At 40.6% G+C, this 27668-nt stretch overlaps 2 protein-coding genes and 3 non-coding genes across 11 annotated transcripts in view; 1 reads left to right on the forward strand and 4 right to left on the reverse strand.

Moving 5' to 3' along the window:
* dnmbp (dynamin binding protein) overlaps positions 1-3488 on the forward strand; it is a 50293-nt gene extending 46805 nt beyond the window's left edge. For 5 of the 6 annotated variants that reach the window (XM_084937663.1, XM_084937666.1, XM_084937664.1 and 2 more), the window contains 7 exons: positions 43-147; positions 328-456; positions 547-882; positions 1097-1288; positions 1385-1583; positions 1670-2331; positions 2506-3488. In XM_084937663.1, the coding sequence (XP_084793789.1) occupies positions 43-147; positions 328-456; positions 547-882; positions 1097-1288; positions 1385-1583; positions 1670-2331; positions 2506-2691 (1809 nt within the window). In that variant the 3' untranslated portion in view covers positions 2692-3488. The remainder of the gene's footprint in view (positions 1-42; positions 148-327; positions 457-546; positions 883-1096; positions 1289-1384; positions 1584-1669; positions 2332-2505) is intronic. The other variant, XM_084937665.1, reaches the window with a different exon arrangement.
* A 322-nt stretch (positions 3489-3810) lies between these two features.
* On the reverse strand, positions 3811-27609 carry nrap (nebulin-related anchoring protein). 2 transcript variants are annotated; one of them, XM_084937669.1, is made up of 43 exons: positions 27287-27609; positions 26809-26903; positions 26487-26574; positions 25227-25331; positions 24804-24911; positions 24555-24662; positions 24309-24413; positions 24080-24187; positions 23861-23968; positions 23670-23777; positions 22856-22972; positions 21121-21225; positions 20869-20976; positions 20585-20689; positions 20330-20428; positions 20144-20248; positions 19900-20007; positions 19677-19784; positions 19371-19568; positions 19142-19246; positions 18955-19053; positions 18765-18869; positions 17720-17827; positions 17426-17583; positions 16646-16799; positions 16448-16552; positions 12221-12319; positions 11897-12001; positions 11680-11787; positions 11429-11542; positions 11144-11341; positions 10546-10650; positions 10190-10288; positions 9899-10003; positions 9704-9811; positions 9201-9512; positions 9007-9111; positions 8688-8786; positions 8449-8553; positions 8226-8333; positions 7778-8089; positions 6927-7082; positions 3811-6797 (listed from the first exon to the last, which is right to left on the reverse strand). In XM_084937669.1, the coding sequence occupies exons 1-43, from the start codon at positions 27350-27352 to the stop codon at positions 6513-6515; spliced, it is 5409 nt and encodes a 1802-aa protein (XP_084793795.1). In that variant the 5' UTR covers positions 27353-27609; the 3' UTR covers positions 3811-6512. The 2 variants fall into 2 exon arrangements, with proteins under 2 accessions (XP_084793795.1, XP_084793796.1); XM_084937670.1 differs by lacking the exon at positions 25227-25331 and having other exon boundaries at positions 27287-27608.
* On the reverse strand, positions 13766-13837 carry trnac-gca (transfer RNA cysteine (anticodon GCA)). Its single transcript has one exon. It is a non-coding gene; the product is annotated as a tRNA-Cys (tRNA).
* On the reverse strand, positions 14466-14537 carry trnac-gca (transfer RNA cysteine (anticodon GCA)). Its single transcript has one exon. It is a non-coding gene; the product is annotated as a tRNA-Cys (tRNA).
* trnac-gca (transfer RNA cysteine (anticodon GCA)) lies at positions 14985-15056 on the reverse strand. The gene has a single exon. It is a non-coding gene; the product is annotated as a tRNA-Cys (tRNA).
* Positions 27610-27668: the final 59 nt, after the last annotated feature.

Here is a 27668-nt window from a genome sequence, read left to right on the forward strand (position 1 = left end):
GTCTGAAAAATGCTTGATCTGATGTTCTGTGTTTTTCCCCAGATTAAAGATGAAGCGTTTGATGAAGCTGAAAAAAGGTTCAGGCTGCAAGAGAGACTCATCAAGTCTTTCATCAGAGATATTTCCCTGTACCTGCAGCATATCAGGGTAGGAGTTCATTATCTTAATAGTAACTGAAGCTTTTATTTATTTTGGCAGTCTTTAAAATGATGGTAGTGCATAGTGTTTGACATATTACCTAAGACATTTTGATAGTAAAATACAACTCCTGCATATCTTTTCTTTTCATATACTGTATAATAACTGTGAAAATGCACCTGTCATCAGGAATCAGCATCTGTGAAGGTCCTGGCAGCCATCAGTTTCTGTGACATCTACACGGAGCGCAGTGTGCTGGATCCCGACCGATTTCAGAGAGCTCATCGCTACATCAGCGACAAAAAGTTTACAGAATTTGTAAGTGCTCTTCTTCTCCTTACCGTTACTTACACTGTGAAAGCACAACCTCTGATGATCCCTTATCTGCCCGCATCATCTGTCGAGCAGAAGGAGCGCACAGAGGCCTTAGTCATCAACCCGCTCACCCAGCTCCTCCTCATGTTTGCCGGGCCCCACAAACTCATCCAGAAGCGCTTCGATAAGCTGCTGGACTACGACAACTGCAAGGAGCGCGCCGATCGCTTTAAAGACAGACGCACCCAGGAAGAGCTGCAGGTGACACGCAATACTTACGAAGCGCTCAACGCCCAACTTCTGGACGAGCTACCGAAGTTCCACGGCGTGGCAGAAGAGCTTTTTACAGGCTGCGTGAGGGCTTTCGCTCAAGCCCAGAAGGACTTCATGAAGACGACGCTGGGAGAGCTGAAGCCACTCCTACAGGTTGTGAGTGTTTGTTTATGACAGTGTGGGAGGAGCATAAATCTGACTTTTTCTTAATAGAAATACGTTTGGGTATCTTTAATGTAAAAATACTGTTTAAAAGATTTAGATGTAGGTGGCTGTGGCTCAGGACTATGATCGGGCCGTCTAAATGCAGTGTGAGTGTGTAATTATATATTTTTTAACTCTGATTTTTTTTCTTTACCTTTATCTCCAGTTTTCTAACAAAGTTGGCACGGGGAGCAACCTGATTTCACAGTTTCAAGAAGAGCACAGTCAAGTCCTCCAGCTTCTTCAGAGCTTTAGCTTCTGCCCAGAGAACCTGCCTCCGGCCTCCGCCGCCACAAAAAAGCCCTTTGAGAAGAAAACTCTGGAGAAGCAGACTTCTAAAAAGCAAGTCCAGGGACCTGTGAGTAGAATTGTGATGACATTTCATTTCTTATTCAAACAAAACAACAAAGGAGTTTTGCCAATGATCTAAACGAATGTCTTTGGCATCCTTTAGCCCAGCCACGTCCCGCAGACAGACGAGCACCGTGCAGAACTTCTGGTGCGCTTTGGCCCTGAGAAACTTTACCAGGCAGATAGGAATTTTAATGCTGCGCAGGATCTGGATGTCTCTATACAAGAGGGAGACCTTGTGGGTGTAATCAAACAGCAGGACCCCATGGGAAGCCAGAACCGCTGGCTAATTGATAATGGAGGTAGTGTTTATTTTTTGTCTACTTTAATTGATATGCTCTTCAGCCACATGTTGCAGCAATATAATCTTGATATTCTTGTTTTCCAGTCGGCACGGGTTTCGTATACAGCTCCTTCCTCAAACCCTACAATCCTCGAAGGAGCCATTCAGACGTCTCCATCGAGAGCCAGTCGTCCAATGAGTCGGGCTACGGCGGCTCCTCCCCTGTTTTCTCCCGCCAGAACAGCAACAGCACGCTGACCTTTAACCAGGAAACGGCCACTGTCAGCTTTACGCAATCCCAGAGCCATTCATCCCCACAGCCGTCGCTGGACTCCGCCTCATCTCGTAGGAGTCAACAGAAAGACGTACCCCACCCCGACTCTGCCAGTCAGAGCAACTCCATGAACTCTTCACCCCGAAACCCCTCAAACCGCAAGGAGTTTTCAGATCAAACGCATCGAAATACCTCCAGTCACAGAGACGTAGAGCCTTTTTACCGGCACTCGGGCAGTCACAGAGACTCGTACGACACGAGTTACGGAAGTTCAAGCGGACACAAGGAGATGTCGGACCTCTCTGAGACAGACTCTTATTCTTCGCAACGTGACAATCACTCGCAGCGGTATGGACACACAGACAAAAGCTACAGTTCATATCAGTGGAGAAACGGAGACAGCAGCAATCAGAAGAAACCTGTTTATTCCAGAGAGGAGTACATTGAGCCAGAGCCAGAACCAGAACAGGAGAGTGAAGTGGACGGACATCAGGTAAGATTTTATTTGCTCAAATGTCTCTATAAATGGATTTATGATGCCAAAAGAGCCGACTTCATTCAGGCGTTACTGGATGTGTAAATAGGCAAATATTCCAGTTGTATTGGAAAGATCTGCTCCCCCTAGTGACCAAAAACACTAAAGACATCTCTGACGTGTTCGTTTCAGATCTACTATGCCCTCTACTCCTTCACCGCCCGTTGCGCCAATGAACTGAGCATCTCAGCCAATGAGCGACTGCGAATTCTCGACTTCAAGGACATGAACGGCAACAGCGAATGGTGGCTGGGGGAGGCGGGCGGTCGGCGAGGATACGTGCCTTCCAACTATATACGCAAATCCGAATATACATGAACAAATGTTGCGGGGGAGAAATGAGACTGAACTTTAAGAGGCATTAAGAAGGTTTAACTCTGTGAGCAAAGACAGAACAAAGAGACAAGAAAGTGAAGTGTTGTCTGACCAGTGCTGCAAACCGCCCCTGAAAGTCTGTTTATAGACTTTTTCTTTTTTTATTATAATTTTTTTTTACTTGCTGAAAAACTGCACGCTCCCCAAGCCCCACTTAGTTTCCTGTGGGGGGGAAAAACCTGTGAATTGGAACAAACTTGCCATATTTCTTTTTTGGGGTTTCAGTTAAGAGAACAGTCTTTAGGATCAGCTCATTGGGAGATTGCAATGAAAATGTGAATGTTTTTGGTTCAGACTGACTCTTAAAGCATTGAGTGGTATGTGGACAGACTGACCTGACACTGTGTTAACTCCTTTTTTTAATTTTTTTTCCTGCATGTGGTTTGTTCCACCACTGTAGTGGTAACTATGAGATGAATTTATAACATTCAGTTGAATAATCAGTGTTTGAGGCAAAGTTTGAAGTGTCTGCAGAGCCATCGGCAGGAGTTTGGGGTGTTGGACTGAAATCAACATTCGTCATATAGTTTACAAGCACTCCTTTTAACTTTTGGGTGAATTGACTCCCTGTAAACTGGTTCTTTAAGAGAACAGGGAGAGGGAGACTTGCAGTCTGATTGGACCCTTCTCTAAATGCTTCCCATGTATTTTATAGGATATATGATGCTGTATATTGAGATGGTATTGTACCCACTGTAAAGTGATCACTGAATAAAAAACAAACTAGCTGAAAAAACTGGTGACAGTGTTTGTTGGTGTTTTTTCTGCTCAGCTTAGGCATAGTGGGGTTAGTAAACAGTGGAGTTACAGTGTCGTAATCTGTGCTACGTTCCCACAGGCACACGAACACAACACACACAAAAACAGCACAGTTCAAAAATGTTTTTTTATCCTCATAAAGCTATGGATGAGTGGACACTTGTTTCTGCTACTGAAAGCAAAAAACTTTTTACCATCAATAAGTCAAAAATTCAGATCATCTCAAAATTATAGACTAAACTAAATGAACTAATAATAAAAACAACTTTAATGATCCTGAGAGGGAAATCAATGTGTCTGACTTGGCTCATCTGCTAAATTAATAAAGGTAAAGTTTAAGTTCAATAAAGTTTAATAAAATTGAAAAACTAATGTAGAATTTGCAGTTGCAGGAGGAGGCTTCCATAGCATCTGAACTAGCTATTCTGAACTCCGTAAAACTTAAAGGACTGGTTTCCTTCTACTTCTGATAACTAAAATCAACAGAGATTTATATAAAGCAACAGTGACATATGTCATAAAATACAACTCTGGGGCCAGGATGAACCCCCATCAATCGGGTTTTGAACAGGTAATATGACATTTGAACTTGTCACTGTGTTGCATCAAGCAGAATGATTTATAAGAAAGAGGTCCAAAATTATGTCAGAGAGAGCAATCTAAAAGGCAGGAAATAAAATTGCCTAAAAACAAAACACAGGGTAAAGACAAAGTAAAGACAGATGGATGGATTTCACTAACTTGTGCTCTGTGTTTATGAACGTTGGACACCAATTGTTGGATTCTTGAAAACAACATGCTTTGCTACTGCTGTTTTTTTTTTTTTTAAATTCACACAAAAAATCTTGACATGTGGCAAATTGGCTCTCATCTGTAGAGTTATAAACCATGCCGCTCAAACAGGTGCAGAATGTGGTTTGTTCGAGACATTATCTGAAATAACACATCTGGATTGGCTAGATGGAAACATATGTTGCTCTAAATTACTTAATATGTTAAGTATCAATTTGCTTTTTCCAGGGAAAAAATTACATATGTTTATTTTGTTGTTTTTTAAAGAATATTCGCTTTTTTGTGCCTTGCATTTATTTTCCTTATCTGAGCTCACTTTACAGTATGATAACTCTGCTATAGTTTATATACTTTTTGTCTACTTTTGTCATGTGACTGTTATATTAGAAATGGAGAGACATAGACATTCAAACTGGGGAAGATCCTTTCACCACATACTCAGACTTTCTGGGTCTCGGATGTAACAAACACTGCAGGTATGTGTCTCTTGTAAATTCAGATGCCGAGGCCCTTTACAACGACACTGGTTTGCCACATTTATCAAATGCGGTGTTTTTAATTCTTCCTTTTAAAAGGAAAATAAGACACGATAATTATTATAGCAGAACCTGTGAAGGATACAAATGCATGACATGTTGGAGAATTTGAAGCTAAATAACTCAAAAAACAACTTAAAGTATGGAAAAACCTCAGTTAGCAAACAGATGATTTTAACAAAGGGCAGCAGAAGGATTTATAAGAAAGAGGTCCAAAATTATGTCAGAGAGAGCAATCTAAAAGGCAGGGAATAAAATTGCCTAAAAACAAAACACACAGAGTAAGATCAAAGTAAAGACAGATGGATGGATTTCACTAACTTGTCAACACAAAGCATTTTACAGAGGCTATAGCAGCCATTGTAGTTTACACTGAAACATCTGTAATCTCTCAATGTGGCCCTAATACTGCGTTGTAAGACTGTAAGACCGGGTGCACTGTATGTCTTTTGAATTTGGAAGAGTTCTCAAGCACAAGCAGTTAAGAAAGTCAGAGACTTAATTTAAAGGCAACTTGTATTTTTATTTTGTTTGTTCTATATCAAAGTAATCCAAAATTCTTGCAGATTGCTTCTACATCATAAGATGCATCAAAAATGTCAGTGATCCATTACATAAAACATCTTGGTCTGTCTGACACTGCAGGCTGATTCTGGAGGCCCATTGGTGTGTGTGAGCATATATTTTTGGGGGGTTGTGTGAAAGTAATCACAAACAGCATGCACTATGTCACTCTAGTGGTGAGCTGTGGTCAGAAGAACAAGCCTGGTGTCTACACCAGCGTCCATACATACAGCTAGATCAGGAGCAAGATCAACTCAACATCAGTCATCTGATTCACCTTACTTTGCTGTGTGTTTTTCTGTACTTAGCAGTCATTTGTATTCTGGGAATAAAAAGGGACAATAGCTTAGTTTGCCTGGGAAAACAACCCAACAAAAGCAGTTTATTAATCATTGATAAAACCAAGAATTTACTCCGAGCCCAGCTTTGAGTTAAAAGAGACACAAACTCACAAAGCTGAACCTGCCAGACAAAAGTAGATCCCATCACTTCAGTAGGCTTATACTTAAGTGCATAAAATGATCAAACCTGTTTTGCAAGACTGCAACAAGGTTTTGTGCTTTCATCATTTGAACTTTCAGCATACAGTATTTATCAGATTTTTTTAAAAAGGACCAAGCAAAGTGTAAAAAAAATGAGTTTGAAATCCTTTGCACTCTGCATCAGTGGCCATATAACAATCTGGTCCAGCCCATATTTCTTCCAAATACACTCAGTATATGAAAGCAAAAACTTTCCTTCAGCATTCCACTCAGTTTGACCTTCGACCTGCAATAACTTTAATTCAGCTTTGTTAATCCTGTCGTTTTGCTTGAATTTGCTAAAAATGGCTCTTCAGTTGAAATTTACACCTTAGCACTCACACAAATACCAACAATCCTTCCAACAAACATCACCAGTGCTGTCCTGGTTCAACATGCTTAATCTCACTCTTAATCATATGAACTCTGCTGCAGTTTGTTATTACATCTATAGCAGCTCTGATAATATTGTGGCTTCTCATGTAACTGCAAAGTCACAATTATCGCTTCATCAAAGTAGTAAAATAACTCAGTCAAATATAAGCACACTTTCTAAAAGTGACCATCTCTGTCTCCAAATGTCTCCTTTGCTCTACGCTTCTTCTATGGCAGCAACTTTACTGGACTTGGTTGTGTTCTGAAGGGTGGCTGAAGACGAAGATGAGGTGGTGCTGGACTTCTTCTCCATGGATCTGAATGAAGTTGTGGTGGTGCTGGACTTTTTCTGCACGGTCTGGATGGTCTTCTTCCTCTTGACATGAAGAACTTCCATCGCATCCATGTTGACACCTTGCTGGATCTCCTCGCTGGTCTCCACCTGCTCAGAAGCTTGCTGTTGCTGTTGTTGCTGCTCCTCCATCATCTGCTGATAATGCAGCTGAAAGGAAGACAGAGAGGAAGTTTTCAAGACCCTTTGCTGTCTAAGGACTTCCTTATTTTATATATATATATATATTTTAAAGACACTGTACTAATCACTAGTGTCACCATTCCATGATGAACTTACCATCATGTGTTGCTGATACTTCGCAATAGCCTCATCAGCGCTAACTCCATCAGCCAGCCCCAACTCTGCAGCCCGGCGTGCAAGCTCTGCTTTATGAGAACCAGGAGGGGTCCAGCCCACTCCTCTGATCCAGTTCAGGTCCGACTTGTAGTTCACCTTGAATAAAAAAGAAAAGAAATGACATTGGTATATTTCTACTACAAATAAGCAAGTGGCCCAAATTTAATACATGGCATTCTTAAATAACTTGGGGTTAATGTTATCAATACATTTCATACAATCTTTGGAAGATTTTGGTTAAGCCTGGGCTTATAGTCAGTTAGTTTTTTTAATTAAAAAAACATGAATTATGATTCTGATTAAGGCAACAAAACAAGCCAAAAATAAGTTGCTCTGACTGAGCAGTTATACTTTGTGGCTTAAAACTGCAAGAATGATTCAAAAGGTCCAAAAACATGGGATCTCTAAACTGGAAAACCAAAACAATAAACTCAAAGAGGGTAAAAGAATTCACAGAATTGTGGCTCATAATTAAACCAATACACAGACCAGTTAAATAATGAGAACGCTCTAAGCAGCAACCACAAAATGACCCCAATATTAATCCATGGGGCAATTGTCCGTGTTAAAAGTAAACATGCTTGTTTTTTCAGGATCATCGTGTGACTAAAAGTAAACACTGAATTTGGCTCATGCCATAGGTCCCACTGTTGCACAAGATATTTGCTTTTTGAGCACCTAACAGTGCTTCTTCCCTAAATACATATCAATCAATAAATAAATGACACATCAATAAATGACAGTAAATATATTTTCAGATCCAGCTCAGTTGCACGAGCGTCACAACTTACATCACTCTGCAGTTTGTAGGCCTGCTTTGCATGCTTGACATTGAGCTGTTCGGGGTCACAGGTGTAGTCGTGGAGCTTGTGTCGATAGGTGAGATCACTAGCCTGAGCTTGGCTCTTTTTGGCGTGCAGGAACTCGGGCTGATCTGGGCGGATGTTGTAGTGGGCATGTTCCTTCTTGGACTGACGTTTGTACTCTAAGTTGCTTTGGAGTTTGCTTGCTGCCAGAGAGTGCAACATCTTAGGGTCATCCTCCACACAGCGCAGGCCTACCTGGTGGCCCTTCTCCTTCAGGTGAGCCTCCTTGTAGCGGAACTGTTGCAGGGAGAAATACAGGGTCAGCTTCCTTTAAATGCCTTTGTTTAATACTGTTACTGTATAGTATAAAAATGTTTATCCTGGAATAATAGCCTCAAAAATGTATTTCAATGCAACAAGGCCCATAACTCACATCACTAGCGATTTCTCTGGAAGCCTTGGCAGTTTGGAAGGGAATAGCGTCCAGCCTCAGGTCATAGCCCGATGTCTTCACTTGCTCCCCAGACGCCTTGTAAACTTTCTTCACGGAAAAATAATGCTCAAGATTAAAATGTTATGTAGAGCTATTATCATCTTTTTTTAAAGGATTTTTAAAAATATTTTTTGCAAGTATTTAGCTGATAAATGTGCCTTACATCACTAATCTGCTGGGCATTCATCTTTGCTCTGATGAAGTCTGGATCATCTGGATGCAAGGTGTATTTATGCATGTCGTCATTCTTTCCAGATTTGTACAGCCTCTGTAGTGGATGAGAGGCACAGGCATGAACAAGGTAGCAATATCACCGCCAGCAGCTAAGACAGCAAAAGACTTAGAGCGGAATCAGGTTTTTGAATCAGTTCTCTCTTATAAACATTTCCATCTTCTTCCTACCTCACTGCACTGCTGATAGCTAGTCTTAGCGTGGACTATATCAGGAGAGTCAGGCACTGAGGTAAACTTTAGGCTGTCTGGCAGCTGGCGATACCTCTTCTGCAAGAAGGAAGACCACACACACATATAGACACAGATGGCAAAAGCTTTTAAATCAATACTGCATAAATGCTAAATTCAGCTTCATATGCAGTCAGAGCTGGAGCTCATAACCTTACAGGAGTTTAATTAAAACCATAAACATGATGGATATATTACTTTAATTTGACAGTAAACTGCAGCAATATTATAAATTAACAGGTTTCGGTGCATTGCTCACATCACTTATAAGTTCTCCAGCCTTTTTGGCAGACTCCAGCTGAGGCGCACCCACTCCATCCCAGGCTACCCCTTTCATGAAATTGAGGTCTGACTTGTAGAGTTTCTAAACATAAAGTAATAGAGCAATAGATGAGTCAGGACATTTGCACTTCCTATTAGTAATTTGATCTCTTCTTCACTCCCAGCTCTCACCTCACTCTGCAGTTCATAAGCCTTTTTGGCCCATTTGACCTTCATGTCGTCAGGGAGCACCGTGTACTCGTGCAGCCTCGTCCTGTAGTCCTGGTCGCTGGCCAGTGCCTGCGCATTCTTAGCAGCCACCAGATTAATCATGTCTGGCGTGAGGTGGTACTGTCCGCTGGTTGTCAGTGCATCCTTGCGGTACTCCTGGTCGCTGGCCAATCGGCCGGCCTGCAGGCAGTGCAGCATATGTGGGTCGTCCATGATGCATTTGACCCCAATGTGCTTCCCCTTTTCCAGCAGGTGGTTGTGTTTGTACTTGTACTGCAGAGGCACAAGTTAGATTAATCAACTGGAACTGATCTGCAAATTTTAATCAAAAGGATACAAGACCCTGCATACGATTCCTACTTTACCAGAGCTTAGCGTGAGCATTTTTTTAAAACTTAATCATGGTAGATTTAACTCTTTAAATGCTTGGGTTTTGCTGTGCTGTTCAACAAATGTGATCTTACATCACTGGCGATGCCCGTGGAGCTCTTGGCAGCCTGGAAGGGGATGTCCTGCATGGTGAGTTTGTATCCCTGAGCCCTCAGAGTGTGCCAGGACTCTCTGTACTTTATCTGCAAAGAAAAAAAAGTTATCTATATTGTATATACATATAACATTTGAAAAGAACATGCTTATGATCACTGTATGCTGTTAAGTACCTCACTAAAGTTGGCTGCATTGATCTTTGCTTGTGTAATCTCTGGCCTCTCACATGTAATAGTGTAGCTGTGTTGGTCATTCACCCCTTTCTCCTTATACAAACGCTGGGACAGAGAGATAAAACCAAGTTTATTTTCATTCAATTCATCAAATATTTCCAGCAAAGTAACATGCCTGGTTATTTTTAGTAATCTTAAAAAGGAATGTTGCAGCTTAAGCAAGCAAAAAAAGACCTGTAGAGTACATTTACAAGAAAAGGAGAAACTAAAACAGTAATGTCATTGTCTTACTTCATTTGCAATCTGTGAACTGTGTTTGGCATGGATAATATCTGGAGAGTCAGCAACAGAGGTGTGCTTGAAGTTGTACGGCTGCTGACGGTACTTTTTCTGTTGCAGAGAGAATTAAACAGTTAGTTTTTGGTGTAAATCAACTCAATGTTTTGAACTCCCACCAACAAAATCAAAATTTAAACCCAGAAAAATTATAGTGAAACATTTCTACCACTGTAAACGTCAGATCCAGAATCAACTATACGATTTCCCTTGATCATGCATCAAGATACGGTGAATATAGGCAACCTAACATGCACTGAAAGCACTAAAAAGGGCAGAAAGTAAATGAAAAAGCATAGGGGATATCTCACTTCACTGATGAGGTCTGTGGCCTTCTTGGATCCTTCAATCTGCAGAGCACCAGTGGCGATCCAGGCTGTGCCACGCAGGTAGTTCAGGTCAGAGCGATACAATTTCTGTAGGGTGGACAAAAAAGAATAAAATAGGAATATTACAGAAGCAAACATGATTCCATTTTATTACTGTCAGTTACTATCTAGTACAAGTTTCAGCCTTTAATAATCAATTTGCCTGGTAGACGTGAGCTGTCTGTTACAGAGATAAATAAACCAGCCTTGTAACCAGCCTCAAACACACTTTAAGTATCAGATACTAGCTGTTTCTTTAAAATAGCTTGGCCTCAACAACTGGCACTAAAAACTGAAAATCTTGATCACATCTCTGAATGTAAAAACAAGTCTCATTACATAGAAACAACCACTGCAAAGGGTTGTTTTGATCTACAAATACGGCATTTCATGTCTTCATTGATTTAATGGTTTAAAATTGTAAAGTACAAATAATGTTGCCTTTGTGCTCTTTTTCACAGCAAGCTCAGTTGTGACGGAAGAGCGTTGTTAAATCTATAAATAAAAGATGCTGCGTGCAGCTGTCTGCCGTCACTCTCACCTCACTCTGCAGGGTGTATGCTTTCTTGGCAGCTAGCAGCTTCAAGTCATCCGGCAGCGCGGTGTATTGATGCAGGGACAGCCGGTAGTCCTGGTCACTGACTAATGACTGTGCCTTTTTAGCATGTGCAACCTCCAGCATGTCCATGGGTAGGTGGAACTTTGAGAGTTCCTTTGCAGAGTCCTTCTTATACTTGATCTAGACGGGGAAATGTGATTACGAGAATATTGTATAATCATTAAAATGTGATTTCTATCAGCTAAACTGCAGAAACTAAGTACTCACATCACTCTGTAGCTTGCTGGCATAGACTGAGTGAGCAATGTTCAAGTCATCCTGCAGTCCCTTCAGGCCGATCATCTTCCCTTTGGTCTTCTGAAATTCTTCTCTGTACTTTTGCTGAAATGACACACAAAACACACAAAGCTTAGTGAGGAGAGCTATTTGAAAATCTGTGTTGACAAGAGCAGTTTCAGTTCAACTTTCTGCTAAAAAATAGTAATAATGTGGTTTCATATGATGAAATGGATTCTCACATCACTGAGAATCTCTGCAGATGCTTTGGCAGACTGGAAAGGAATGGCATCCAGACGCAGCTTGTAACCGCCATCACATATCTTCTTCCAAGATTCCTTGTATTGCGTCTGAAATGTGTCGGATGGACAAACTCAGTTTCACCGCGAAAACATTATATAAAACCTGCCGCAGAGAAGAACTTTTTGACTGACTAAATGTGCCTATGTATGGTTTTACCTCACTGATATTCATGGCATTCAGCTTGGCTTGCACCAACTCGGGTAACTCTCCGCTCAGTGTGTAGTTGTGCTTCATGTTTTCACCCTTCTCCCTGTACAACCTCTGTAAAGAAGAAAGAACAGCACTAAAGATCAGTTTACCGCAATGAAACAAGCCTTAAAATAACTCAATCCGGTGAACTTCTAGGTGCTACAGTGGTTTTTGTGGCATATGTCAAGTGGGCCAAAAAAACTCAACAAGCTAGGTAACAACATGTTTGTTGTATGCTATATCACGCAATAATAACATATGGCTGAGGCTACAAATGTCAGCTGAACTTACATCAATTGCAAGTTTGTTGCTTAGTTTGGCCTGGATCATCTCTGGAGTGTCTTCAACACTGGTGAACTTCAGAGCGCTCACATCCTGACGATACTTTTTCTGGAGAAGAAAAATACCCCAGTGATGAACACTAGGCTGTAACAATGGGAGGCAACCATAAAAAACTCAATGCATATACGTGTTGGGACCACTAGAGGGCACACACTATATCATAAATATCCCACATAGCAAAATTGGTATGGCCTGGATCTGGCCCACACAATGTGCTTACACATGGTCCACATACCGAAAAGAATGACGGCCCCGATCTGGTTTGCCAGAGGTGGCTCACACATGGGCCAGTTGCAGACACACTGCTGGCCCTGTGCTGGCCCAGAACATTTTGAGCTCTGGCCCCAGATGTCAGCCTAATGTGTACCTTAATCAAGCCATGTAATAACAACATGTGCTGGAACATAATAGTGGAAAACTAGCAAGACAAAACTCTGTTCAGACAGTGAATGGACTGATTCTTATATAATGCCTTTCTAGTCATCCGGATTACTCAAAGTGCTCTGTACAACATGCCACATTCACCCAATCACACACTTTGCCTAAACTGGGTGCTTCCTAACAATATTCTAACTCTTGACATGCAGACTGGAGGCAGGGATCGAATCACTTACCCTCTGATCAGTAGGTGACCTGCTCTACCTCCTGAGCTTCAGCCACCCAGTGGTAAACATGACTAAACCCTCACTAGGTTTAGGATAAAGTGTACATCACAAACCTGTCAAACCTGCAACTGAAACGTTGGCTACCATAGCAGTATAGTATCGCAACATGGCATTTGGGTCTTCTAACTAAAATAGGAAAATAGGAACATAAATAGTGCCATCATTGCCAGACCTGGCCCACATCTGGTTGACATACACCCCGCCATGACACAAGTCAGTCAGAAGTGCCAGCTTGATGCCGGATCCGGGCCAGACCTGTTTTGTATGAGCCTGGGCCACATAAACCAAAACATAATAGGGCCAGATGTGACATGCCATCGCATAAACAGTGCCATCTACGCCAGGCCTGGCACATATCTGGATGACATATCACTTGCCATGCCAGAAGTCAGCCAGCTGTGCCGGCTTGACACCAGATCCAGGCCAGACTTGTCTGCTATGTGGGATGGATCCTAACAAATAAACTACCTATAAAAATCAAAAAGATGGAAAAACTAAAGGAGACTTTGTTAGATAGATACATAACCACATGTTCACAAACAGCATACAGAAAAATGCTTGCTCAGGACGGGCTCCAAGATCTGTTCTATTTCATAAACTAATGGTGGTAACATGAGTGGAATGACAAATAAGTGGCTGCTCATGATGAGATTAAGAATAGTGCATGTAGATTCCAGCCTCGTGTATCATTTGCAGAACATTACATAAAAGACTCCACCAGATAAAAAGAAGTGAGTTCTGAGATATCAGATTCTTTACAGGATGGGCTTCTGGAAAATGTAGGTACAAGAAAATGGCAAAAAGGATTTATCAAGAGTGTTTGCTAAGTAGGGGGCATCCGGACTTGAACCAGAGACCTCTTGATCTGCAGTCAAATGCTCTGCCACTGAGCTATACCCCCATTCCTCCAAGTCCTCTAGAAGAACCCTGATAGGTGGGGCTTTGAATTTGATTGCGTCAGGAAACACTAAGAACAAGGCGAGTCAAAGGATAGGACAACATTTGTATGAAAATATAGTTTAGAAATGAACAAAGGTGAAATACTAAGGAACTGCGTTTATCTGAATGCAATATCAGGCCTGGAAAAAGCCCTGATAGCTAAGGCTTTGACTCGAATTGTGTCTGAAAACGCTAAGATACACGAGAGTCAAGAACGTTTGCTAAGTAGGGGGCATCCGGACTTGAACCAGAGACCTTTTGATCTGTAGCAGAGCCCTCGTGGACTCATCCCAGTCCACGAGGGCCAATGTCCCTGCAGGTTTTGGATCTCACCCTGGGTCAACACACCTGAATCACATGATTAGTTCATTACCAGGCCTCTGGAGAACTGAAGACATGTTGAGAAGGTAATTTATCCATTTAAATCAGCTGTGATGGATCAAGGACACATCTAAAACCTGCAGGGACACCGGCCCTCATGGACTGGGATTGGGGACCCCTGCTCTAGAAGAACCCTGATAGCTAAGGCTTTGACTCGGATTGTGTCTGAAAATGCTAAGATGCATGACAGTCAAGAAAGCTTGCTAAGTAGGGGGCATCCGGACTTGAACCAGAGACCTCTTGAGCTGCAGTCAAATGCTCTGCCACTGAGCTATACCCCCGTTACCCCTGATCAATGAATCTGACAAAATTTGCATAAAATTATTCGTTAGAAATGCACAAAAGTGAAATATTAAAGATTTAGATTTATCTGAATGCAAAATCAAGCATGCAAAGAGCTTTTGCTAAGTAGGGGGCATCCCGACTTGAACCCAAGACCTCTTGATCTGGGGTCAAATGCTCTAGAAGAACCCTGATAGCTAAGTCTTGATGCATTCTCAATTATCCAGGAAAGTAAATCTCCAAAAGTTGATTCTGTTCATCTGGACGTAGCGTTTTGTAGGAGAAACGTTTCGTCACTCATCCAAGTGACTTCTTCAGTCTCAGCTGACTGCAGGTTTCCCCTGATAGCTAAGGCTTTGACTCGGATTGTGTCTGAAAATGCTAAGATGCACGAGAGTCAAGGATGATAAAGGACTCTTGACAAGAGTCAAGGAGGGTTGCTAAGTAGGGGGCATCCGGACTTGAACCAGAGACCTCTTGATCTGCAGTCAAATGCTCTGCCACTGAGCCATACCCCCATTCCTCCTAAAGCTCTAAAAGATCCCTGATAGCTAAGGCTTTGAATTGGATTGTGTCAGGAAACACTAAGAACAAGGAGAGTCAAAGGATAGGACAACATTTGTATGAAAATATAGTTTAGAAATGAACAAAGGTGAAATACTAAGGAACTGCGTTTATCTGAATGCAAAATCAGGCCTGGAAAAAGCCCTGATAGCTAAGGCTTTGACTTGGATTGTGTCTGAAAATGCTAAGATGCACGAGAGTCAAGAATGTTTGCTAAGTAGGGGGCATCAGAACTTGAACCAGAGACCTTTTGATCTGCAGTCAAATGCTCTGCCACTGAGCTATACTCCTATTCCTCCAAAACCTCTAGAAGAACCCTGATAGGTAAGGCTTTGAATTTGATTGTGTCAGGAAACACTAAGAACAAGGAGAGTCAAAGGATAGAACAACATTTGTATGAAAATATAGTTTAGAAATGAACAAAGGTGAAATACTAAGGAACTGCGTTTATCTGAATGCAATATCAGGCCTGGAAAAAGCCCTGATAGCTAAGGCTTTGACTCGGATTGTGTCTGAAAATGCTAAGATGCACGAGAGTCAAGAATGTTTGCTAAGTAGGGGGCAGAGACCTTTTGATCTGCAGTCAAATGCTATGCTACTGAGCTATACCCCCATTCCCACTGGACAAAGAATCTGACAAAACTTTCATGAAATTAAACGTTAGAAATGGACAAAAGGGAAATATTAAAGATTTAGATTTTTCTGAATGCAAAGTCAGGCCTGCAAAGAGAGTTTGCTAAGTAGGGGGCATCCCGACTTGAACCCAAGACATCTTGATCTGGGGTCAAATGCTGTAGAACAGGGGTCCCCAATCCCAGTCCACGAGGGCCGGTGTCCCTGCAGGTTTTAAATTTCACCCTGGGTCAACACACCTGAATCACATGATTAGTTAATTACCAGGCCTCTGGAGAACTGAAGACATGTTGAGAAGGTAATTTATCCATTTAAATCAGCTGTGATGGATCAAGGACACATCTAAAACCGACACCGACCCTCGTGGACTGGGATTGGGGACCCCTTCTCTAGAAGAACCCTGATAGCTAAGGCTTTGACTCGCTTTATAGTTTTATGTTTTTTACCATGTAAAATCAGATTTCCTCAGATTTTAAAGTATGAACTTTAACTTGAATTGAAAAATATATAAACAGATATGATTTTAAACCTTGGAAGTTTCTGTGATATAACTCTCTAACCAAACTGAACACTAAGAAGATTGAGACTGATCAAAAAAGAATACTTTTGCCTCATTTTTACTAAAATAGGGGGAAATATTAATAACATTTAACAGTGATTGTTTTATAGCTACTCGGAGCAATGCCTTTTGAGTCATAGTATTAAACATTACCTCGCTGACCAGCTCCCCAGCTTTCTTTGCTTGCAGGACATCCAGAGATTTCGAGGCCTCCCAGCCAACGCCCTTCATCCAGTTCAAATCTGACCTGTACTGTTTCTGAAAACAGACGTGCGCACATATCAGTATCAAATTCTGCAGCACTTTTGCATGAAATGATTGGTCATTCCAGTGCCTAAAAGTAAGATTTACATCGCTTTGTAGTCCATAAGCTTTCTTCGCCCAGGCAACATTAATGTCAGTTGGCAGAGTAGTGTATTCATGGAGTATAGTCCTATAATTGGTCTCGGTTGCCAGGTCTTGAGCCTTCTTGGCATGGCTGATGTTCAGCATATCCAGGGAAACACTGGAAATGAAGATTAGTTTCAATGAGGAGCTTTGTTCCAAAACTGAAGAAAATTAAAGGTCAGTTATTGTTGAGTTATATTGAATCGGTGCTCTTTGCTGATTGGGGTCTACTTAAAAAGAAGGATAATACACTTCATTTTACTTTGACTTTATCTGGGGTGATGGCTCATGCAGTCTTTATCAGAGCTTGTTTGACCTTTTGAAATGAGATGTTCTGTAAAACTTTCTAAATTGCTGCTGGCATGAAAAGAAAGCAGGATATTGCTAAGGAATCTGCTAATAATGTTTGTAATAATCTAAAAGCTTCTGTCAGTAGTTTTCCTCTTCAACTGATATCTGATAACTGATATAAGCTCTTTATCTCAGTTTTAGAGTTACTGAAATGTTATAACACATGCATCATTACCCTCTGAGGTATAAGGATAAGAATATTAGGGCTAAATGACCTCGCTAACTCAGAAAATGCAAAATGAATGCAAAATGAATTGCTTCACTTATTACCAATTAATTGAAGAAGACCATGTGATACAGATTTAAGAAACTATACCCAACTATAAATGACTCCCTTTACTTTATCTCTAGTACCAGATGCATCTGGGTGTGAAGAACTAAGCTGGGCCTCACCTGTATTTGGTCTTAGTGTCCTCGTAGTTCTTTTTGTAGTGGCGATCACTCTGTAGTTTGGTGGCCAGAGTGGAGTGAGCCATCTGAGAATCCTCACTGACCGCTTTAATGCCAATCATCTTGCCTTTGTTTTTCTCATACGTCTCTTTGTATTTCACCTGCAAAAAGACAAGAAATAAATGGTTCAAGATGCTAAATGCTACTTCTTAAAGAATCCAATGATTTAAAAATGCTGCAACTCAACCTAACCTAAGGTTATTGCAAATTTCAGAGTAAAAGAGAATAGAAACTCACATCACTAGCCAGGTCTCTCTTGGCTCTTGCTGTGAGTATAGATAGGGAGTCCAAATGGAGCTCAAAGCCCTTTTCCCTCTGCTTCTCCCAGTTGCTCTTGTACACTTTCTGCAAAGACAAATGCATGAGGAAAAAAATCATATTGGCACCTCACACGCACATATTGAGAAACTCGTTAAATTGCTTTCACCTTCAGGTGGAAACACAGAAAACTGTGAGGGCTGCGTGAGACAGACTAGAGACAATTTGTGAGACAAATTAAGCGTGAAAGACAATTTCACGTTGAACGGTGCGTGAGCTGCTACTTCAAAAGACTTAAAGTGCATTATATCACGTCATGTGGATTTTTAAAAGCAAATCTAATTTTGATAATTTTAAATTATTGGACTGAATAACTGGCTAACCAGCTTGATTCTGTGCCATATGGAGACACTAAATAAGTTCAGCTGAATATAAGAAATTGGCTTAAATAGATTCCGCTTTCTGAGAACAACACTATGTCGAATCAGGTCACAGAATCAAACTTCCTTGGTGTTTTTAAGAAGATAAAATACAGTTTGTTTGTGACATTTTATATATATATATATATATATATATATATATATGTATATATATATATATATATATATATATATATATATATGTATATATATATATGTATATATATATATATATATATATATATATATATGTTTGGTTGATATATGCAGTTTTGTGATGATACCCTATGATTCATTAACTTGTATAATCATCTTCAGCAGCACTTACTTGAAGTAATCGTTTTCTGCAGATCCTGGTTGCTAGTTTTTTACCTTTTTAATTTCTATGAAAGAACAAAGAACGTACTTGGTTTTCCACAAAACGTCCCTTTAAAACATAATTTGTCAAATGATTGTATGCATGAACTTATACCAGTTCAAGTGTAAGACACACGGCAGTCAACTGCACATTCTTGAGGAGCTTGTATAATGTAGCAGATGACAGATATAGTTTAAAAATGTGAATAATTGTTTTCTACATCAATTTTTTTTATAAATGAACTTACTGCACTGAGAAGGTCCGCGTTAGCCTTTGCTTGTCTGAAAAGAGGTTCGTCCTTTGTGATGGTGTACTGGTGCAGCATCTGCTCTGTGTTTGCTTTGTAGGCCAACTGAAAAGTCACATAGATTAGTAAATACTGCAAGAATGCACTAGAATGAATGGCGTCTCATTCCGGCTCTAAAGTGGAGACTTACATCGCTCTGCAGTTCCTGGCTTTTCTTTGCGTGCTTGATGGAGAGATCATCGGCCACCTGGGTGAACCTGATGCTGTCTGCCTTCTGACGGTATTTGGTCTGAGAGACAAAAGCAGCCACATAAACGGTGTGCTTGAAAGAAAACAGCAACAAACTAAAATATAAACACAAGCACATTTCCACTCACATCACTAAGCAGCTCTCCAGCTTTCTTTGCCTGAGTGATGTTGAGACATCCTTCGGTCTCCCAGCCCACTCCTTTCATCCAGTTCAAGTCTGAACGATACTGGTTCTGCAGAGAGGAACAAATGTCAAGTAAGACTTCTCCAAAAGACTTCTCTTTGCCTTTTTCTTCATGTCTCTGCATTTAAAAGAGACCCCTTAACCAAAATATCGCCCTCAGGTGGCTCTCTCACCTCACTTTGGAGGGCATAAGCCTTTTTGGCCTGCTGGACCTTGATGTCATCTGCCATGACTGTGTAGTCGTGGAGCTTTGTGCGATACTCCAGGTCACTGGCGAGTGCCTGGGCCTTCTTGGCATGGCTTAGGTTGATCATGTCCAGAGGAAGGCTGTACTGGGCCTGGCTCTCTTTAGAGCCCTTCTTGTATTCAATCTGAAGTTGTAACAAAAAGCAATAGGTAACCTCTGAGGTTATACTCTGGGCTTGTGTGAGTCACACAAGTCTACACTATTACATTGCAGATCAAGCAATTCTACTTACATCACTGCTCATCTTAGCCACTTGCAGAGAGTGCAGAGTCTTGGAGTCGCTCACGTTGACCCCCACAGCCTTCTCCTTGTTCTTCATGTAACTCTCTTTGTATTTAATCTGAAACACATGCCCGTCTGACTTGATTGCATTTGCCAGCTTTTACTTCTGATTAAAGCCACTTAGATTTTTGCTTAGATGTCTTTGCAGCAAAGAGAAGCGTGAGTTTACTTACGTCACTTGCAAGGTCTCGGGAGGCCTTGGCTGCTTTGACGCTCAGATCGTCCACACCAATTTCACAAGCTTTAGACTTTGTCTTCTCCCACTCCTCTTTATATTTAATCTGAAGAAACAGAAATGGGTTATGGCATCATAATGCCAATAATAAGATAGATCATGTGGATTGGTATTGAATTCTGGGTGCTTGCATGACAAGTGAAGGTAAGCTATTGATGCAAGTGTGAGAAGAGTAAACTTACATCGCTACACAAAGCAGCATTGGCTTTGGCTTTTTGGATTTGGGGCAGGTCTTGGGATAGTGTGTACTGATGCTTTGTCTTCTCATACCCGGCTTTGTAATTTAACTAGAGGCCACATGAATTACATGGTTAGAAAAACTAAGAAACTTATTAAGTGTTATGCCTGGTGTTATACTGTTTACTTACATTGCTGACAAGCTGAGCATTTTTCTTGGCCAAAACAATGTCAGGTGTGTCTGTCACTGACTTGTACTTCACCTGGTCAATGTGCTGCCTGTAGTTCTTCTGCAACCACAATGACAACAGCGCTGGGTTGAAGTTTGCTATCTGAGAACTGACTTTACATTTTAATAATTTTTCTGATTTTAAGTGCTTTTTTAAAAAAAAAACTTTTAGCGTTAAAATGTCCCTTTGTCTTAATTAGATTGTTGGAGGCTGTACCTCTTTCAGTGGATCCAGTTTTCTTTGGCTTTGGTAACCTGGTGTAAGATTGGCCGGGTAGTTGTATTCAGCCTGCTCCTGCTCACAGCCTTGTTTATAAGTAATCTGAGATATGCAGGGCAAAACCACCACATCAATAAAATCACTCGCACAGACAGTTGACAGTTTATCATTTTCTATTTACAAATTAAACATGTAAAATAGTTTCTTTTTATCCGTGTAATATGAAATCAAATCCAACCAAGCAGATCTAATACACTGATTTGATTAAAAATAAGACTTACATCACTTGCCAGCTTCCTCGCTTTCATGGCATGCATGGTCTTCTTATCAATACCCGAGTCTTCATAGTGGCCTTTCATACCAGTAGTGTATTTCTCTTTATATTTGTTCTATAGAAAATATTTTTTAAAAAAGAAACATTTTCATGTGCTGATATCAGGTATTAATATATAAATACGTTGTTTGTAGGGTGTCAAAAAATCTACAAAATTATCTAATTATATATATTTGACACTGTTTGCGATTAAACTTACATCACTGGTGAACTTGGCAACCTTGGCTGCATTTTGAAACTGTGGGGTCTCACAGAAATTGATGCTGTGTCCTTTGCTGTTCTCCAAGTCTTTTTTATACTCCACCTGTTAGCAAACGTAAAAATAAAGCAGCCAAGCTGTAACATTTTTCACTGCAACCTCATTTTTCTGTTTTCCACAGTGAGAGCTGATCCTTTGTGGCACATAGGTGTGAGATAAGTTCCTCCCACAAATCAGTCACCATCACTGACACTCCATCATCACTCAAGTCTCTGAGACCAACCTTTAATCTTAAACATGCTTTGCTGAGCTTAACATTAAAACCATTTCCCTATTTAACATGTCAGTGTCTTTATCATTAAAATACCACACGGGGGAAACCTCACCTTTAAACACTGGTGCTTGAAGTTATGTGATCATGGCTGTTATTAGGGCCGTCTTTTCTGCTAGCTTTATGCTCAAGTGCAAATAAAGTCACTGATCTCAACCTCTGGATGCTGTTTGAATCGTTGGAGCTGTTTAGAATATTTTCATAAAATTATCTTAGAAATCTAATGCTTTGTGCTCCAGCGTGGTGAGTGAAATACCAGTATCACATTTAGTACTAATATAAAGTCTATCGATGCACCATGCTAATCAAGTTTGCTAGTGTTAGCTTGTGGTGGGCAGATTAATCCAACGCTGGTATTGGTTTTGGATCGAAAGTAGTGCTATATGATCGATATTTTGTTTCTATCTTCTTACTTGAGTATGTAGTACACTGAATTGGGTTAAATATTTGTTTTTTAATGCAAAAATATACCTCAGTCATCTTGTGTTCACTGTCAAATCTATAGCACAACAGAAATTGACACAAAGTGCTTTAGAGACAGGCACATTTACATTCCAGAAAACAGTTTCCATAAGCAATAAAAAGCTGAAAAGTGTGTTTTATTGTGTAAACTAAAACTGAAAGTGATTTAGTGTTTATTAAATGTGATGATGATGATGATGATGATTCATTTTTTAAAATCATGACATGCTGCTCTTTGCTACACAAGCTGCCTTTATAGGTTAAAAGTATCAGTGTGGGCATTGGTATCTGAAATACTTGCCCTGTATTTACTTAAAATACTTTACAATTCGCAGTATAGAGCAGCACTAGTGTTAGCTGATAACTTCTCATCCAAATATTTCTACTTTTGGATTAAAAAGCCAAAACGACTACACTCCAGGGTTTAAAATGCAACTCACCAACCATGCTATGTTCTTTATTTACAGTCTGTCATTATATCATAAACATTATTTGAAGCAAAAAACAAAAAAACAAAAACAAAACAGATAATGTGTCTGCGTGGTTTTGGTGGAAAATTAGATTCAGAATAAGAGCTAATTTCTAACACACATATTTTTAAGGCTAAGAATAGATTCTTAAAAATAAAGCGCAGTGTGAGGTAACCTTAGTTTGGCAGGATGTGCCATGACCTTGGAGGTAAGCTGTCACCTCACCACACAAGCATTTCAGAGATGCTGAAAATGCAATTCAGGAGGCTTCATGTCTACTGGACGCTGACACAGTACACCCAATATCTCCCACTCTTAAACACACATACATACATTTACCTGAGACTGACTGTTGCTTAGACAAAAAGCTATTTGAATATTCACATTGTTCTTTCCCTGCTTTCCAGGGCATGAATAAATCTAGACACACAAATGTATTTAGCGAAGGTTGTATGCTTCTCATGGGCCTCACCTCACTGACAATCTTGTTGATTTTTCGTGCGTTCTTCAGTGCCAGATTATCCTCAGAGGTCAGACTGTGAAAGTGTGACGTGCCCTTCATCTTGTTTAAGTCTTTCTTGTATTTTAACTGGAAAGAGATGAAAAATTACTAAGCGTGTTGTAGGAGGAGAAGGACAAACAGTTTTGCTCCTGCAAGGTTGAGGAACACACACAAACAGAGTCTAATTCAGTCACTGCGGATAGTTTAGAGAATGATGACATCAGGTCTCCTCATTGTTGTCCCTCGTCTGCTATTCTGCCCGGTGTTGACAAGGACACTTGATCGATGAAGCTGAAACTCTAACACACTACACAGCAATGTTTTGACAACATTTACTACTAGTCCACATCACTAGATGACAGATACAAGTTCCCTTTTTAACTACACGCAATCCTTCCAACACCTACACAACAAAGCATCTAAATGTTAGACTCAACATATTTGGGACTCGGGAGGTAAAGCAGGTCATCTGCTGATCGGAAGGTTTGTGATTTGATCCCTGGCTCCTCAGGTCTGCATGCCAAATATCCTTGGGCAATATACTAACCCCAGGTTACTCTCCGATTCATCCATCAGAGTGTGAATGCTAGTGAGAAAGCACGTAAAAGCACTGAAGAAAGTGAATGTGGCATGTTGTATAAATCATTTTGAGTGCGCTGGGAGAGTAGAAAAAGGCTAAATAAGAATCAGTCCATTTACCAAGATGGACCAATTACATGTTTGTCAAAGATACTTACAGCTTTTAGAAATATTTCACTGGGTCCACAGTCAGATTGATACTTACATCACTGGCAATTTCCTGTGCCTTCTTTGCAAGGTGATAACCAGGCGTAATCATGGCGGGGAAACTGCCTTTGCCTCGCTGTTGCTCGTATTCTTCAGTATAGGCAATCTGGAAACAGGAGAGCACTTTGCTTTATTTAGTTCACTTTGAATTAAAACAAACTGATGGAACAGTGACAGTAATTTTCATACGTGGCTGAAGTTCTCTGCATTTTCTTTGGCATGGACAATCTCAGTAACGGCCGCTTCAGCGCTGGCTTTCCCCTTTATCTCCTGTTCGTACATCTGACGATACTTGATCTGGTTCAGCATGAAAAAAACAGCATTTAAACATTTAATCACAAACATGCATTAGTATTTACTTGCATATGTGTGTGCTGGTTTTTTTGTTTTTTGTTTTGTACTACTTACGTCACTGGCCTGCTCAGTGGCCTTCTTTGACATTTTGTATCCAGGCGTAAGGTGTGCAGGGAAACTACCTTTGCCTCTCTGCTGCTCATATTCTTCTGTGTAGGCATACTGATGAAAAAGAGGTGACGCCTCATATCCATAAATATATTATTGTAACAATATATATGTTTATAGTTGAGCAGAGCTAGTTAAAAAAAAAAAAATTGTCAACAATGTCTGAAGGGCTTACATCGCTAACAATTTGTCCTTGTTTCTTGGCCAGAATCACCTCTGGGGGGTCCACAAATGTTGTGTATTTGGAAACTCTTTCCTCATGTCCTTTTTTATATTCCAGCTGAAGAGAAAGACAACAAAGCAATTTTATTTGGCCTCTTGAATTTTTGATAAACTTGCATGGATTGTTTAACAGAAAGGGAAAATCAGTGAAGTTTAATCTTTTCTGTGAGGTACAGAAAGCTAAATGAAATCCACTTACATTACTTGCTAAGGTATTTGCCTTCTTGGCAGTTTGGTAGCCCGGTGTGATCATTGCAGGGAAGCTACCCTTTGCTTTTGACTGCTCATATTCTTCTGTGTATTTGACCTGCACAAAAAACAAAGCCACAAAATCAGCCATGTGACCAACACTGTTAAAAATTGTAAGTTTTTTTATATCAACTATTTAAATAGAATATACTCATGATACAACAACACAACAACCAGTGAGAAAAAAATGTGTACTCACATCACTGGTGGTATTCTGTGCCTGGGACATTGTCACTATCTCCTGGTTGCTCACCATCCCTGAATACCAGGTCTGCTGCTGTGAGAACTCAGACTGAGACTGAAAGGCCTGTTTATATATAAAAGATAAACATGGTCAATTACAAATGTTCCTAAACCAGGTAATTATGCATCTTGCAAGGTTTTTATGAACTTGTTAAATAAGCCATGCAATTCTTTTATGTGAAATGATACAAAAAATAAACAAGTGCTTACTCATGACAGACAAAAGATTTGGCTGAATTAAAATACTAAAGTAGAAGAAATTAGGAAGTTTGAAAAATAATTTTTAATTCTTCTCTCTTTTATTTGATAAAGATAAGAATTTGGGTTGAAAATTCCCTTTAAAAGAGTTCAATGGCCAGTTGCTCTCCCAGGAGCTCACCTGGCTGGCCATCTGATTGGCTAGGCAAGCCTTCTCCAGCTCCATGGATCTCGTGTCACAGTGGAAGGTGGACATAAAGCGTTCGCCATCTTCGCGATACTTCAGCTACAAGGATGGCACATGGATGACAAGCATTAAGCCAAGGCCAGCGAGCATTTGCACATGCAGACGCTGCACATGTGACTGCAGCATCCATTTTGGTAGTTGGATGCTACTAATCACCTAAAAATAAGAATAATTTTTTTACTGCTAGTCCTAACTGGTATTGCTTTACTTCAAGAGCGCCAAACATCTCTCTATTCTTGTGCTGCAGGAGAACCTGAGCTGAAAAGCTAAATGATGGAAGGGATAATGTTAGAGAGCTGGTATTAATAACTAAGATGTTCCACTCAAGATGGTACAAGACCTGCCCAGAACGAACCAGAATAGAGTACTTTGTATATCATCCTAGAGCTGTAAAAACCATCCCAAGCTAATCTTAGAATAGCTCTATGTCAGAGGAAGAGACAGGACAGAGTGACGTCTCTAGAGCATCATCGCCTAAAGGGTATAAAGTACAATCAATAGGAATAAGAAAGCAAAAGCTGCATGTCAACCCAAGCTTTTTAAATGTTCAGTGGGGTAAATCTAGACAGGGTGTTGAGGGCCACTCATGATTCGAGGTCAGCCCTCAGATCAAATGTCGAAATGTTAATTCCCATATCCCTCCAGTGGCTTAAAACAGTAGCCGAGGCGCTTGCTAGCCTACTGCTAATATAAGCATGAGAGCCTTGCGTGAACTTAGAGACACAGACAAACTCAGACAGACAGAAACAGGTGGCTGAGCAGAGGAGAGGAAGGGATGTGAAGCTGTTTTTCCTGACATATAATTTTAGCCTGTTGAAGCATAAAGTGGGCTAAGTGGAGGGGGGTGTCTAGCCCCTGTCAGGGAAACAGAAATAACCTGAGCCAGTCTCCATTCCAAACCACGTCCGTCACCACGGCCTCAGAACCACCGACCACCTCTCGTAAAGAAGGAATTAGACCTTTGTGATCCAACAGTAATGGATACAAATGCTCAGGGTCAAATCTCAAGTTTTTTACTGCCTTTTTAGACCTCGGTGCTCAGTATAAATAACAATCTTTAGAGTAGACACAGCCATGAACTGTCTTTGCTCTAGTGCCATAGACAGTAACAACAATGCCAGTGAGTCAGAGGACTGAAACATGTTGCATGGCATGCATGATGCTGCTGTGGTTTTGCTCATGATGTCCTCTTACCTCACTGCTGGCCTTACTTTGCTTCTTTGCGTTAATGTTGATGGGGGTCTCATAGACGCTTGTGAATGTGTTGTTCCTTGGATTGTGCCTGAAAGGATGAGATACACATATAGTTGCCAACATGGTCACACCAGGTGTAATTCACAACGTTAAAAATGGGACCCTGGCTATCGTGCAATCGTGGTTTACTAAGATGCAGTTAATTTGAACCCTCTGTGCTTTACTCATTAAAAAAAGATTATGTCTTTATTTATTTTTATCGTGTCTGGTGATTAACTACAAACGCTCAATAGGCATTGCAGTAGTATTGACTCCTACTTACACAGAGCAGTACGGCCTCTTCTTGTGGCTGACAAAGTTATTTGGAGTGAGTACCATTTTGCAGACATCACAATGAAAACATGCTTTGTGCCAATTCTGCCAAAAATGAAAGAAAGAAAAAGAAAGACAGACCATGAATCTTTAAATCCGTGTTCAGAGGAAACATGACTGGAATCTAGTTCATTAAGCAGAGAAAAAACGCTGGACAAGTAATTTCTGGTATATCTGATTAATAAGAGGCCCAGAATAACATCAGTAATCACATCACATTTTTCCACATGGACTTAATGACTGATTCTCTAAAGCTTTAATGTCACTGTTAAACTGTAAGTCTTTTTTTGTCCAGTCTTTTAATTAAAAACAATCTTATGTCCATAACCATTGTGCAGCTGTTATTAGTTTTATGGCTAACACAGACACATTCGAGAGTTCACTTTAACCCAAGAAGGCATTTATTTATAAATGCTTTAATGTATTACCTGGTCAATGCAGTTGATCTTCTCAGCTGGGTAGACCACAAACCCACACCTGGCACAAGACTGCATGGTGAATGTTTTCCCTTCTTCTCAAAATCTCTCGTGAAAACCAGTAAAACTAGCGTGAAGTATTGGCCAAAATGAAGTCGGGTCAGTCAGACGGACAGACGGCCGTTTAGCTGAGGAACTGGGAATCCCAGACAGTAGCGGTAGCGCGTCTCTGGTGGCTGAAAACTTAGCTCTGTGACTGTGGGACTGTGAAACTGGCTCTTACTTCACACCATGTCCCATGATGGACCACCCCCCTTCTGTGCCCCATGCTCAAAGACTGGCCGAGTCCAGCTGTCTGTCTGCAGAGAGGGGGAAACAGAGTGACAGAGAGTTC

Source organism: Perissodus microlepis, chromosome 8 (genome assembly GCF_051167445.1).
Source record: "Perissodus microlepis isolate ML-2025 ecotype Zambia chromosome 8, ASM5116744v1, whole genome shotgun sequence".
NCBI classification, from domain to species: Eukaryota; Metazoa; Chordata; class Actinopteri; order Cichliformes; family Cichlidae; genus Perissodus; species Perissodus microlepis.